Below are 15,345 nucleotides of genomic sequence, written 5' to 3' on the forward strand. Positions count from 1 at the left end.
CCACATGCCATAGATTTTTTTTCACTCTAGGTGGAAGTTTAACATAAAAGTCAGTTCTTAAATAGAATTCTTACTTTCATCTCCAACTCATCTGTATGGGAATGGAGTTGCAGGCAGGGAGAAAAGACCATTTCCAGGATCTGGGTGCCTTGGAATGCAGCAGAGTTCTTATTCAGGGACCAGAATGGTTGTTTATGATAATAACTATCTCTGTCACACTGTCGTCAGGGAAGAATACTAGCCAGTAATGTAGGTGTCCTGATGAATGGCATAATCTAGTTAACAAGGAACTGCAGTGTATGATTTAAATTAATTATAAGTGTTGGAGCAAGGGTGAGTCTGTGGATATTGTGAAGCAGACCAGATGGCAAGAGTCTATCTTCTCAGCCAGTGACTTGCTGGGGGACCACAGATTTAGGAGCTGAACCCCTTCTTCCCAGGAGGAGAGACTTCATTTCATCCACTCATCCAGGCTCAGCTGTGATCATTCTTGTCAACTATGGGGCTGGAAGACAGGCTAAGCAATTAATTAATCAAAGAGATTATGAGATTTGGGAAGCATCCAGGCCCTCTGTTACCATCAGCAAGAAGATTCCGGTATTGTATCTCCAAAAAGTAGAGCTCGCAGTCTGTGTGTGTGTGTGTGTGTGTGTGTGTGTGTGTGTGTGTGTGTGTGTGTGTGTGTGTATTAGACCTTCATGCGCAAACCAAAATTAGTGTGCAATTAGTTTCTTTTTGTAGAATTATCTTCTTGGAAAAACTGTTACAATGTGATCTGAAACCTTGGGATGACAATCAAAAGACTCCATTTTCCCAGGAGAAACCATTAAGTCCGTAACTTTGGTAAACACACTTTTCCAAACTACTGTGTTCTCCTCTTTGATAAATAGTTATGATATTAGTACTTTGTATGGCTATAAGCTTGTATGCATATATATGGAGAACAGCAAAGTATTTTATTAAGAAAAATATAGGTAATAATTTCTTAAATGTTACCTATTTCAAGCTTTTGTGTTATACAACTGATTGATGTTCTGTCATTTCATCTTTTCCTCGATATTAGAAGTACATGATTTTACTCAGCATTAAGGGTGTAGGAAGGGAGGGAAGTAAGGGATTTGTTGTTATAGTACCAGTCTACTATGGTACTGCCTATTTTGTGTAACAAAATGAATATTATGACTATATGTTACAATTCATCAATCTGCAAAACTGAAATCTAACTGTGAAATAGGAATAATGATGAAGCCACTTTCACCACCCTTTCAAAGTTGTTCTTTTTTCTTTCTGCAATTTAGGGTACTCCACTTTTCATTTTGACCAGATGATTAGAAAGACATAGTTGTACTAATTATTTTATAATAGAATAATCTTTCATTATTAATCCATTTTATTCATATCTGAAGTCAGTTTACCAGTGCTAGTAATTAAAGACAGAGAAATGCACGGGCTTGATTTAAGAATTAAAAATAATGCCTTTGAGTAAGCATTTCTTTTCTGTGGTGAGAGGATTGCTGGATTTTCCAATTAAAGAAGTTTCCATACTGGAAATGAGTAGTCAATTATGAAAATTATTTTTGAATAGCCAATTTACATGTCCCTAATTGTGTTCATTTCTTCTGAAAGAGTGAAGTCAGAATTTATGATGTTTTGATTGGTTACCCCAGTACTTGTGTTATTAATACTATTGCCAATGAGTCTCCCCTGTGAATGGAGCTTTGAGTGCCTTTCCTGAATAAATGTTTGAAGCATAAGTAGGTTTGTGTTATTTAATGAATGAAAAATATTTAAAGATTTATGAGCCGTTTTCCAAGTTACACACACCATACTTCATTGGACTGACAGTGGCATCCTTGAGCTGCACCTGCGCTAAGACTTGGACTTTTCTGCATCATCTGATGCATAACCTTTGGTGTTCTCTGAGTCAGTGCTGTCTGCTGGCCCTCGGTGCAGTCTCAGAGAGGCCGCCTTCCTGTTACAGGGGAGTGGCTGCAAATGACTAGAATTTTGAAATATGTCTCTCATTTGAGAAATGGAAAACAACTGGGAAATGGTATTCATGTTTTTATTAGTGATCAGTATTTCCATGCTATGAAAGAAAATGGGGATGAGGACAGGAAACAATGAGGTTCAAAAGGCTGATGCTGAGTCTCATGGGACTCTGAAATGGATCAATGTGGAGTTGGCATGAAAAGAAAAATGATGCAATGAGCATATGCAAAATGTGCAATACTTTCATACACAAGACTAACACACCTTCTGGACTTTTGTACGTAGATGTGGATTTAGATTGTGTCTAGAAAGATAGCTGTCACCAGGTATTTGGTAGTATGTCTTAACGCTTTCTTTGATCTTTTTGGTAGTGCTGGAGTTTGAACTGAGGGTTTTAAGCCTGCTAGAAAAATGCCCCACTCTTTGAGCCACTTTGCCTCAACCTTTTATGCTTAGTGGTTTTTCTGAATATAGTTTCACATCTTTTGCCTGGATCTACCTAGGTCCAAAATCAGGCATGTACTATGATATCTGGCATATTAGTTCAGATGAGTTTAAATTTGTCCAGGCTAACTTCAAACCATCAATCCTTTTTTTTTTCTTTTTGCTTATGTGGTGCTGGGGAATCGAACCCAGGGCCTCATGCATGCAAGGCAAGCGCTCTACTACTGAGCCACCTTCCCAGCCCCTCATCAATCCTTTTGAGTAGCTGGGATTACAGGCGTGTACCGTACAGGGCTGTGTTAACTATTTGAGACTGGAATGTTTATGTACGCTATGTAAACTGTAAATATTCCACTTTCATTTTTGGGAATAGTCTTGAAATCTTCCTAGGCATAATGTGGAAAAAGTCAGAGGGTCGGGGGCAGACAATTCATTCCATTAAGAGAGTTGACTAAAATTGGCTCTGTATTTCAGGAATTGACAAAATAAACAAAGGAACAAACCAGCTCATTATGTTTCAGCCATGGTGCTTATATACATAATATTATTGAAGAATTAAGAGTTGTGGTACATCACCATTAAAGTTTTAAGTTTGAAGTGGCCATTTTCTCTAAAACCAAATAAAGATCACAACCAGAGATAAGGAGACCCTGTGATATTCGTGTCCTACAAAGTAATTAGTGTTGTTGGACTTGTTTGCAGCTGATTGCTGTGTTTGACGAACAAGAACCACTCCACAAGATTGAGAGCCCCAGTGGAAACCCCACCGATCCACAGAGCCCAGATGCTTTTGAGACAGAAGTGGCTGCCCAACTGGCTGCATTCAAACCAATTGGTGGAGAAATTGAAGTAACCCCTTCTGCTCTGAAATTAGGTACGTGCATTTTCCATGATACGCTTTTCACTTAGCTGAAAATATGTCACGTTGTTGACTATATAACTTCTTTATGACTTCGATGCTGCTGAGATTTTTTTATCTGTCTTGTTTCTGAATTATTTTAATATAGTTCTTTGCAACAGCTGGGGCTCAGGTAAATAGATGCAATTTTATTTCTTTGAACCGAAGGTGAATCTGGATTGCAAGTCCTTGAAATAACATGGGAAGAGCGAGCAGGGCAGGCTGAAATAATGAGGTTCCTCTTTCTAGCCTATAAGGACCACTTTGAAAAAGTTCTAAAAAAAAATGTCATTTGGAAAAAGCTAAGGGTTAAAATGGAGCCCAGACAGGAAATAAAGTTTACTTTTTTTTTAGCCATTGTCTTTTTTCTTTCAATATCTACTTCAGTCTTTGGAGAAAATATTTTAAGGTTGGTTTTGGAATCTGTTCCTGCTGCTTCATTCAAACAAGAACCATTCAGCTGGAGCCTTTGGTCAGAAATTTTTTTTCATGTTATTTATTTTGAGGTTGTTTGTAGAAATACAAAATAACCATTGGTTTTTAAAGTTTCAGTCAATTTACAATTCCAGAAGAAACATCCCTTTTTGGCAGTACCTCTTAGGATGTGTTTACTTTCAACAGCATGAAGTTTCTGGAAAGCCCACTAATATTTTGGTACATAAAACAATTTTTTTATTTCTGTTGAACATGCATAGGACAGTCTGCAATTACTCGGTGCTCCGATTAGAGTTTAATTAGAGTTTGATTCTCAAAGTAAAAGGACAGAGGCATTTCTTACTTTGCACAGGAAATTTTACAGGTTCTAATGAAAAGTGTACACCTAAAATTATAAAATGATCCATGGAATTGGATCTCCCACTTGAAGTAAAATCTGTGATGCTAAGTGGATCTTACATGTGGCTATACTTGGTGTATGGTTTCTGTTTTGTAATTATATTTTGTCTTGATTTTTTTTTTTTGCAAAACATCTGTAGTGTCCCTATTAACCAACCAAATGGGAATAGATGACCTCTGGTCTTCAGGACTTTCCTTCATCTAGTCTGGCCAATGGGGACGATGGAGGGCTTTGTTGGCAGCTGGGCTTCTTCTAGAGCCAGGCTTGTGGCTTCAGCAACATTACATCCCCATTGCTCATTTGCATAATGCATGCCTTTTTATCCATTATGCAAATGATATGAGAGGAAAATTAGGCAATAAGGGGAGACGAAAGAAGAAAATTGCTCTTGCTTGGTTTAATATTCTATTTATAAGCAATGGCTGTGGTCTTCAAAAGGCTGAGCCACAGAATGTCTCAGGGCCTGGCAACTGCCTTTTGCCTTTCTATCTGGAGTGCTCTTAGGGAGGAATGTTTGCTTTTGCAGTTTCTTCTGTTCAACCATCTATGCAGCATAGTAATGGTAATGATAAAGGGAAGAAGAAAAGGAAGCTGAGAGTCCCCATCTTTGAAAGTAAATTTCTACTTCTTCAACACTGATTTTTATATAGACAAGATAGAAAATAATGTTTATGAAATGGAAGTTAAAGGCCAGGCATTGAGCTGAAGACAGTGTACTGAGTAACAGAAACCCTTTACTCATAATAACTTACTTCAGCCTCCTAATACTTAATCGGCTAGCTTTTCATAGGGTTTTATAGTAACTTCTCCAAAATCATATAGATATTATGTGGCAGAGCCTGAATTTGAACCCACTGTCTCTAGTGGCAGGAACTGTTTTACTCTGCTGCATCTGATATTGTTGCTGAAATGGTAAATTGATAGAACATTCCTTGGATTTACATTGTGAATATCTACCAGAACTCTGATAAGGAAAAACTCCTTGGTTCACAAGTCCCATTCTTCTAAATAACATAGACTAAATAATGAGATTAACTGTTTGCTTCTGCATGATACATATGGCCTTCCTGCCCTTCTTCCCCAAAGCCTGCCATCCTCTGTAGTTTCTCTCCATTCTTCCACCCAACTTCAGTCCTTCACTTGTTTTTGCAGCACTGGAGCAGGCCATGATTAGGTAGACTGAGGCTTCTGCCTCTGCTGACCAGTGTCTGGCCTGCTGTTGCCAGAGCCACCTTTCTAACTTACCAATCTACATGGCCCCTAACAACCATGCCAGAATTCATTAGCAAGCTGAGGCCCAGGTGACTTAGCTGAAGGAATTTGGCTAGGAATGAGTGACAGGCAGAGTCAGACCCCCTACCCTTGCAGTTTAGTTGACTGAGTACTTTTCATTTCTTGAACTTAAGAAAACAAGAAAAATAAAAATTGGTTAGGCATTTCAGAGAGAGTGGTGTAAGAAAGCATCGTAGCCAGCTCTGGCCTCTGCCCATTTCTTGTTATTGGCCTCAGAAATGGATGTGCTCAGAGAATGGACACATCAGGACAGAGTGACACTGTTGGCTGCACATGTTCGTGGCTCATCTGGGAGTGTGTAGGTCCATTGTGAGGTCCTGGGAAGGGGACCATCTGAGGAGGAATACGCACTGTGCTACCACAACTCCCTTGAGCCAGTACTTATAAAATGACAGCCCCTGGCCTTCGTGGAGATTTCACACTCAGCTCCCATCAGCCTTTGGAACTAGTTCTGCTTCTTCAGAGGCTTAGTACAGAAGAAACGGGACTTCATTGTCACAAATTTGTCATTCTTAAGGACAAATTCAATGAAGTGGGTGATTCAGTATTTAAATATGCTCAAATGGTTTTCTTAAGGAGACACAACTGACAAATATTAGGAATTTTGGTATTTTTTATGTTTAAGTCATCATGTCACCAAAGTTTTATCCATTTTCAGCTGAGCACTGGTGGGTCATGCCTGTAATTCTAACTACTCAGGAGGCTGAGATCTGAGGATCACAGTTCAAAGCCACCCAGGTAGGAAAGTCCATGAGAGCTATCTTCAATTGACTACTCAGAAAAAGCCAGAAGTGGTGCTGTGGCTCAAGTAGTAGAGAGCTAGCCTTACAAAATGGCTCAGGGACCGCTTGTACCATGAGTACAAGCCCCAGATCTGGCAAAAATACACACACACACACACACACACACACACATTTTACTAGTACCTGAAATCAAAATATATGCAGAACTGTTCCATATGATTCCAAAATTTCATTTTCAACATTTTCAAAATATATGCAGAACTGTTCCGTATGATTCCAAAATTTCATTTTCAACATAAGATAACCTTCAACAATATCCTGTTGTGAACCAACAACGTTCCTTATGTAACACACAATGATATTGGTATTCTTTCCTTTATCTACCAAGATGAAATACAAACTGCATAAATTCAGATTTGCAGGCTCCTCATGAGCTAGCTATTTTTATCCTGTCCACTTCTCTTGTAGTCACCTTAACATGCCACCAGTGTAAGCTACTTGCCACTCTCCAAATGTTTTACTATGTTTTAAATCCTTGTCCCTTTCAGAATTTTGTTCCTTATCTCCAGCTCATCCTCTTGCCTTGCTTTTGTTGCTCTTTGTTTTTCTCCCCTGTTTCCTCTTGCCTTATTTTTGCCTGGTGAATTCATGTGCACAGTCTTGGTTCATGCGCAGAGACTCTTATTTGTCTAAATCTTTTAGGTCTGTACTAGAAGTGTACAATAAATGTAATTTCAAATTCTTTATTCACAAATGAAAGCTTACAAAGAAATCTTCTGTCAGCCTATAAAGATACATAGTTTTATGCTTTTTAGTCAGTGGACATATCTTTTTCATCTATAAGTTTTAAATCAAGTGGCAACTTCATAATTTCAACCTCATTCATCTAAATTGTTTCCTATCATTTATTTCCTAATGGATTTTCTAATGTAATACCAAATGACTGAGTCACAACTCAGCTCTTACTAGCAAATTATTCCAACAGTTTAAGATTCTGTGTTTCTGAAACTGGACAGAGCTTTTTTCCATATGTCCTAGTAAATGCTAAACTATCTGTATGGCAAAGGCCATAGCTAGCAAGATCAATAGAAAGCCCAGAGATTGGGAGAAAATCTTCACTAGCCATACAACGGTCAATGGCTTATATCTAAAATATACTTAGAACTCAAAAAATTAGCTCCCCTAACAACAAATCCTCAAAGAACCACCCACCCCATCAACAAGTAGGCTAAAGACTTAAAGAGAGACTTCTCTGAAGAGGTAATAAGAATGCCAATAGAGACAGGAAGAAATGCTCAACTTCTCTAGCCATAAAAGAAATGAAAATCAAAACAACATTGAGATTCCACCTCACCCTAGTTAGAATAGCTGTAATCAAGAAATCTAATAACAACAGATGCTGTAGGGGTTGTGGCTGAAAGGGAACCCTACTGCATTGTTGGTGGGAGTGTAAATTTGTTCAAGCACTTTGGATAGCAGTATGGAGGTTCCTCAAAAGACTAATAAACATAGAGCCCCTAAGACCACAGTGGTCTTGTGGTGAGCTGGTCTTGCTCCAGTAGGCTGTGATTAACCTAAAGCTATCTCATTAAAACCAAGCTGAGTTTGAAACCAACTTTTGTGATTCCTGTCAAATTTTCTTCCCATAGTCCCAATTAATTATTAGATCTTGTGTGTGTCTGTGTGTTTTTGTGTGTATGTGTCTTTTGATAGTTTTTCTCTGCACTTCTTGCTTGAAATTTGGTATGTGGGTCCAAGCTTGCTTGAGAAAATATTTCTTTAGGTATAATTATATTAGCAATGCAATTTAAACAGTGTTTAAGGATAAAAGTACTTTAAATTTGGCTGTTGCTACTCTTGTGATCTATGTTACCCAAATGTAAAGCAATCTGATTAAAGTTTGGAGTTGAAATGGTACTAGCTTTATTCTCTGCTGTGTGTTAAACTTTGAAGATGAGCTACTTTCTATTTGAAAGTGATTCTTGTTTTTGAGACTTGAAAGGTACCTCAGATGCTTTATTGTTTCCATGTGTGTTTGTGCTTCTTCAAAACAGAGATGGAAATTATGACGATATGTTTGTTATAACATAATTATTTTCAAAACACGGACTTCTCTTTTCTTTATTTTCAGTAGTTCTCTGAAAACATTGTGTAGCCATGGGTTATTGTTGGAAATTGTTACCATTTTGTATGAGTCCGAATAATTCCATGAAGGAAACATATGGGAACACTTTTCTCAGTTCTTAAGGAAACCAAATCCCTTTATGACAGAGATCTTCAGGAAAGCATAAAGAAGGAGGAAGTTTATTCCTTTAATTAGGCTGTAGTGTGTAAGTAGCTGCCGTGCCCGTAATATGAGTTTAAGTCTTGGCATCTGATCCTAGACAAACACACTCACACCACACACATAGCAGAAATGAAGCTCACGGTTGGGTGGTGCTTCTGATGAAGGCTTTGAATCTCTACTACAAAGCACATAAGTATGTGAGGGGTCCTTGTTGCTAGAAGTTTTTTGCTGTAGGCTGGAAGCCTAGAGTTGAAATCACCAACAAACTGAGGTCATTTGCTTGGATGAATCCATAAGTCATAATTTGGTCATTGAGTTTTGCCCTTATTTATTTCCTTTGGAGGCTGATTATTCAAAAGTTAGCAGCTAAAGAATAGCTTTCCTTTCTTTTTTTTTTCTTCCCTGGGAGCCTGTTATTTTTCCCTCCATGTAGGCTTAGATGAATGATGTTGTAATTAGCTATGGTAACCTTGCTAGACTATCATCAATCAGTCATAGCCATACAGTCAACAAAGTGTGTGCATGCTTTCTGGTATATTGGTGACTGAATCAGGGTTAAGGAGGTGGCAGCCTTCCTAACTTGTTCTCTACACCATTCATCTTTTGCTATTGTTGTTTTTCTTTTCATTTTCAGAGTAGAAGAGAAGTTGCTTTGAGAGAAAAAAATCAGGTTATTTGACAAATATTTAAATACTTTGATACTTTGGAAAGGAGCCCCATATTCTACTTAATTGAAAGAATAAAGTAATACTCAGTGACCAAAATCTAATGGAGATTAGACATTAGTTGCCACACCAAAGTAATCTTTATTCCTATCAAGTAGAAATATAGTAATATAGCTGATATTTTCAGTAGGAATCTTTTAATATACCTGAAATTGTCTCTCCTTCTGGATGGCTAGTGGATATGTGCAGGCTTCTTGGCCAGTCAATGAATATTTATGTTATTCTATAAAGTATTACGTGATGAAGTTTAGCATATTCTTACTCTAACACGTCTTTTAAATGATTTATCACTAAATTACATAATGTTATACTGCAGAAAAATAATTATCATCATGCCTATACATACAACTTCTTTGTTTCTTTTTTCTGTCTTATGTTCAGCTTTCCTTGTATTTTCAGTCTTATTTTAATTTTTTCTCTATATGTGTTTTAGTTATCCTTTTTTTCCAATTTCTGTATAACCTACCTAATGACTAAACTTGATATTTAGAGTCATACCAAGTTACTTGTGACATCAATAGGAATTACTAGAGGTAACTTACCTTTAACCAAAAATGTGAAAAAATGCTGAAAAACCAAGCTTTCATTCCAGCTGTATTTCCTAAGTTGATTATGTGACCTCTAAAAAGCAGTTCGCCACCCCCCTCTGGCCTCTTACCAGTGCTGGACCCAAACTGAGATGGAGCCTGCAGATCCTCTAATAAACAAAGGGAATAAAAGGTCACCTTTCCTACTGTTCACTTGATATTAGACCCCTGGGTTTTAAATCCTCTTTTGCAGGTTGCTTTTAATGGTTAGGACAGGGAAGCCATATTTGCAGAGGGCTAGTCCCTAAGTAGTAAAAATATTCGCCATGATGCTGTCCTATTCAGCTTTGTGTAGTTTCTTTAACCACTGATAACATGATTTGTGGTTTGTCTTTTTAATAACAGAAGGAAAGAGAAGACAAAAAGAAAACTCACAACAATGTACACACTAGGGATTTTTTTCTTCCTCTCCCCTAACCTTTATACACCATACCAGTCTCCCTTTCTAGGGGCCAGTGTCTGCTCTGCCCTTCCATTTCAGAGGCTGTGAGGCAGCTGGGACAAACCAAGCCCAATTTCCCTCTCTGCTCTTCTAACATAGATGTTACCCTAACATGTCTATTGCCTAGGGCTTTTAAATGACTTATACTCTACTAATCAAACTTTTGGTAATGGTATAATTCAGAGGTTTAAATATATAAATCTTTGTGGTCCTAAAATACTTTACCTTTTCTTTTAAATTTTTAATCAGCCCTAAGCAAATTACTTATAACAATCATGTTTTTCTTCAGCAGTTTATATTTTAGAAGTTTTGCTCATAATTCAATATAGAGTAAAGCTGTTTTTGCATTGAGGATGTAAATGTATGATGTAGCCTTTGGGATTTGTGTGTGTGTGTGTGTGTGTGTGTGTGCGCGCGCGCGCTCTCATATTTTTTTTTCCTCTCTCTCTTCTTTTCTGCCCAGATGAGCAAAGAAAAAAATGCACTAATTTAATTATTTACAGGAGATCCATCTTAAGGACAAGTCACTCAGAGCTGGACACGCTTTTATGACTGGCTCAGGATTTTCAGATAAAGCAAATGAGAAAATCTTGAATGTGATGAATTATGGCCCAATGTGTATATACATTGGAATATTTCCTTGTTTTATACCCTGTTTGCTATTTTACTAAGATCTTTATTTGGCCCTGTGAAAATAAGAACTAACCAAACAGCTTGATCTATTCATATTCACATCCAAAGTGATAAGGAAAGTGGTGGCCTTGACTTAGCAATTTTCATAAGAAAAGCTATCTCTATGTTTATCCTTTTAAAAAATGTTTACCAGTTTAAAAAGCAGGACCTCCCAGCCATCACCACCACACCCTTTGAAATTATGCGTCCATCACATGGCACAGAGACAGTGGTGCTTAATCTGTCTACTTTGATAGTTATGAGAAAATACAGGTCATCTTCTTAATAAGCAGAATACACTTCTGTATAAATATGAGACTCTATATGTGATAAACTCAGACTTCTTTACAGATGGAAGAAATTTGGGATTTTGTGGTGTTATCTGTGTGTAAAATTAGAAGAAAAGGAATTATGGAGTGCATCTTTTGTTCATATGGAAGACTTGGCTATGGTGACTTAATGTATACAAATAGAATATATTGTGATCAAGAAATTTATTTAAAGATCATAATAGGTATATCTGATGTTTTAACATAATATTGATTGAAATATGTGATTATTTCAATGTTCATATTTCTTAAAACTATTAGAAAGCATGGTATTTCTTCCTATTCTTTTTTGTACAAATTGTCCAAAAAAATGTGTCATAGATAGCAGCAAGCTGAATGACCTAGTGTCATCTGGTGCTATATAACGAACGGTGATGATCAATTAAACTCTGCTTGTATTTTTTAAACAAATAGACTTTCTACCCCAGAGATCTGAAAGCATGAGGCAAACTTCTTGCTTTAGTCACAGTTCAGGAATAATGTCCTTTGACCTCTTGACTTCAGTTTGGTGTTACAGTTAATTGCCCTTATAGCAGGGAATTCAGCATCTGCACAGCTAACATCTGCTCTTTTTAGAAGACCGGGCTTAAGAATGTTGTTATGGAAATCAGTATATTGGGTGTCAGAGCTACAGAAAATGGTGGCATGCCTGTCACGGACTTCAGTTAATCAATAATTATTTATTGATAGTCCAGTAGATGAAAAGCATTATGCTAGGCTACCAGAGGAATATAAAATAACATGAGTCATGAACTCATTCACTGGCAACTTGCAAACTTGTTGACTTAAAATAAATTACTAGGTGATTCTCTTAACTTGGTTGAAATTCCATTTCTATAATTTAATACTGTTGTGATCGTACAGAGTATACAATTACAAAACTTCATAGTCGGAAAAGGTCTTAATTCATAAGTTAATTTAGATGCTCACAAGTGTCCCATTATTCATGTGTGATATTGTCCAACAGCTTGGTTATTTGTCTTCAATTGATGATAAGGCAAATGGTAATAATACTTCCATGTTTTCAGTCTGTCTGTGATCTGGTAGTGTTAATTTTATCTCCAGTGAAAAAGAAAGAAAGAACGCTGATCTACTGCATCTGATGATTTTCTCTACTGCCTAAGCAAGGTCTTTTCATCTGTTCATGTATCTACCTACCCTGAAAAATAATACAGGAAAATGTGCTCTTTTAATTCTAAGTAGTGAATCTGGAGACTAGTCTTCTACTTAAGTGTTTTCAGCAATGAAATGTTGGTAAGAATTATTTGTGCCTAAATAGGAAGTCAATATTTAGGCCTCACTCTTTGCTTCCTGCTCAAGGACACCTGTGTAAATTACTGACAACCCAACTGTGATCTTTTCTTCTCCAAAGTTGTATGCTAATTTTCCCTAAATTATTTGCAGGTAGAGAGGAGTCTAATGTCCATTTCTAGTCCCTTTGTTATTTTAACTCTAAACATCATTTTCTAAAGGTTTAAATTGGTACAACTACTATTGTCCTATACTTGTGGGGATGACTGAGGGGAAACACTGCAAAATTTCTTGAAAACTTTGGAAAATGAGTTTAGTATCTTTTTTCCCCCCTTTTGTAGTCCAGCCATCACTTTCAAGAACTTACCAAAATATGGACTTTCCTAAAAGACCTTTCTTCACTGCCTTCTCATGCTCTTTTAAAACTGTTTTATCACTTTTTGGTAATTGTCACAGACTTGTTTTAATAATGTTTTGTCATTTCAACAACGTGAAGAATTGCATGAAATTAGACAAAATTCTTCTCTTGGCCAAACTGGGTCTATTGCCTCAGTTGTAGTGCATAAGTGTATTTAAAAAACACCCAATTGGGTACTGAACTCACAGAACTACAAGTACCTGTCTCATAGCATGTAGAATATCACTATGAGACACTATTGTTACTTTCATCTAGAAGAGAAAACATGAAGTCTCTGTTTATGCAATATATCTTTTGATCTGATTCACTTTCAACCCATTAAACGATATGCTTTCTTCATAAACAGAGATTCTGGTTATCTTATATTCCCTTCATAAATGTGGATTCTGATATGTTATGCTCTCTTTCCTAGGAGGCCCTGGGAATTAAACCCAGAGACTCTAATTCCTTTGAAGGGTTGGCATTCTATCACTTGAGCCATGCTTCCAGCCTAACTTTTTGCAAATGGAGTCTCAAAGACATTTCTGCCAAGCTGGCTATGAATAGTGATACTGTTGAGTAGTTAGTATTAGAGGAGTGAGCCACTGCTGCCTGGCTACAAAAGATAAGTGGTAAAATAGTTTAGAGAAGCTGAAACAATAGACAAGGACATTAACCACAGTAGTATAATGACTGCAACAGCTTCATGTAATACCTTTGTGCTTATTTTAAGAGATTTGTAGAACTATAATTGCTTTGATCCTTTTAATCTTCCTTTAACTCAAGTATTTACATACTCTCACCCTGACATAGCAGATGGTTCATAATAATTTGCTTTTCTCATTGATAAGTGCATGCATGCTGTCCATGTTTGATAGAAGTTCTACACAAGGGAATAAGAATATCTTTTAAATTAGCTGAAATTAAAGTTAGCTATCCATGGCTAGTTATTAGCTTATTAAAGTTAGCTTATGCGCTAGACACATAGATTTTCTATTGGAATATAGAAATCAGTGAGATACAGCATTTTTCTCAAGATGATCACAATTTCACACACCATTTCTTTTTTCTTTTAGTAATATTTTGTTATCTATAAGTAGTTGTACAAAGGGGATGCCATTCAACAAATCTGTTTGTAAGTACAACACATCATAATCATGCATAATTTCTCATATTTCCTTTTTATTGATATAGTGAATGGATTGTATTTACATACGTAGTATGCTGTTATGGTAGTACCCCTCTGTATGTACTATACCTGTTAATCAAGGTAGTAGCACACCTTGAGGTACTGGTCCTATATTGCTGCTTAGAGGAACTGCTCACAGCCAATTTCTCAACTGGTAGACAAAGTTGGGTGGCTTCATATTGAGTTTGGCTGTGGACAGGTCTAAGCATAGCCAAATAATTCTCTCAGATCTTCCCAAGCACATGGGCTTGGCAGCATGTTTCAGTTTCTAGTTCATGTTCATGCTAGCGCCCTCTTTCCCAGCAGATCCATTGAAAAATACACAACCTAGATTGTTTGGCAATGTCTTAAAAATGATAGCTCATATTTCACACCATCCGCTCTAGCATTCATAATCTTCAAATCAAAAGACTTGTGTATGGCAACTCTCCCCCAACTGTTTTCTAATTAAATCTTTTGAAATGAGCAAGGAACAATGCTATTCTCCCTATAACTCATATATAGCATGACAGAATTTAAAAAATTCATTTTCTCCGCGCTTGATTAGTATAGGGATTTAAAAAGGGATTTGTCACATGAAATAAAACAAATCTGTTTTATAAATCTTAATATGTTTTGTAGGGCTTACCTTTCTATCTTCTTGATATAACTTTAGGGGAAAATTTCAAATTTTATAGGTCCAAGATGATTGGAATGGATATAATTACCTAAATGTAGAATAGAAAACGCTTCACCTAAATTATACAAAAAAGGAATAATATTTGTCTTACTTAGCTTCAGTTATATAAATAATAATCTCTATTTCCCACCTTAATCAATAGAAGAAAATACTGCTTGAGCATTTTTCCGGAGGTTGTTACTGGTATTTTTCTCAGGATAGTGGCTTGAAGCTCAAGGGTTTCTTACTGTGCAGTAAGGCAGTTGGTAAGGGAATGCAATTTTCGTTGTCCAAGTTGGTGGTAGGGCCTGGCTGTTTAAAAACTATGCCTGATTACCAGGTAATTTCCTAGTGGTAACTTTATCGCTATAATTTTTAATTATTATATCTTGAATAAATTGATCATTAACTTTATACTGTGATCCTAAGGAGCTTCATGTATATTTTTTCATAATGTATATCTTAATTTTTTATTTTCCTTGCATAGTTGTACAAAGGAGGTGCCACATAACAAATCATTTCTCTGAATACAATGCATCTTCATCAGTGTCACCGCTTCAACGTTCTCACCCCCTTTGACACACTCCTGCCTTATTTTTCTTA

General features: G+C 36.7%; 1 protein-coding gene across 1 annotated transcript in view; it reads left to right on the top strand.

The window, feature by feature from the left end:
- Pard3b (par-3 family cell polarity regulator beta) overlaps positions 1-15,345 on the top strand; it is an 853,966-nt gene that overhangs the window by 239,518 nt on the left and 599,103 nt on the right. Inside the window, exon 3 of the mRNA XM_013016080.1 lies at positions 3,139-3,310. Coding sequence (XP_012871534.1) covers positions 3,139-3,310 — 172 coding nt within the window. The remainder of the gene's footprint in view (positions 1-3,138; positions 3,311-15,345) is intronic.

The sequence above is a fragment of the Dipodomys ordii genome, unplaced genomic scaffold (assembly GCF_000151885.1).
Source record: "Dipodomys ordii isolate 6190 unplaced genomic scaffold, Dord_2.0 Scaffold1, whole genome shotgun sequence".
NCBI lineage: Eukaryota > Metazoa > Chordata > Mammalia > Rodentia > Heteromyidae > Dipodomys > Dipodomys ordii.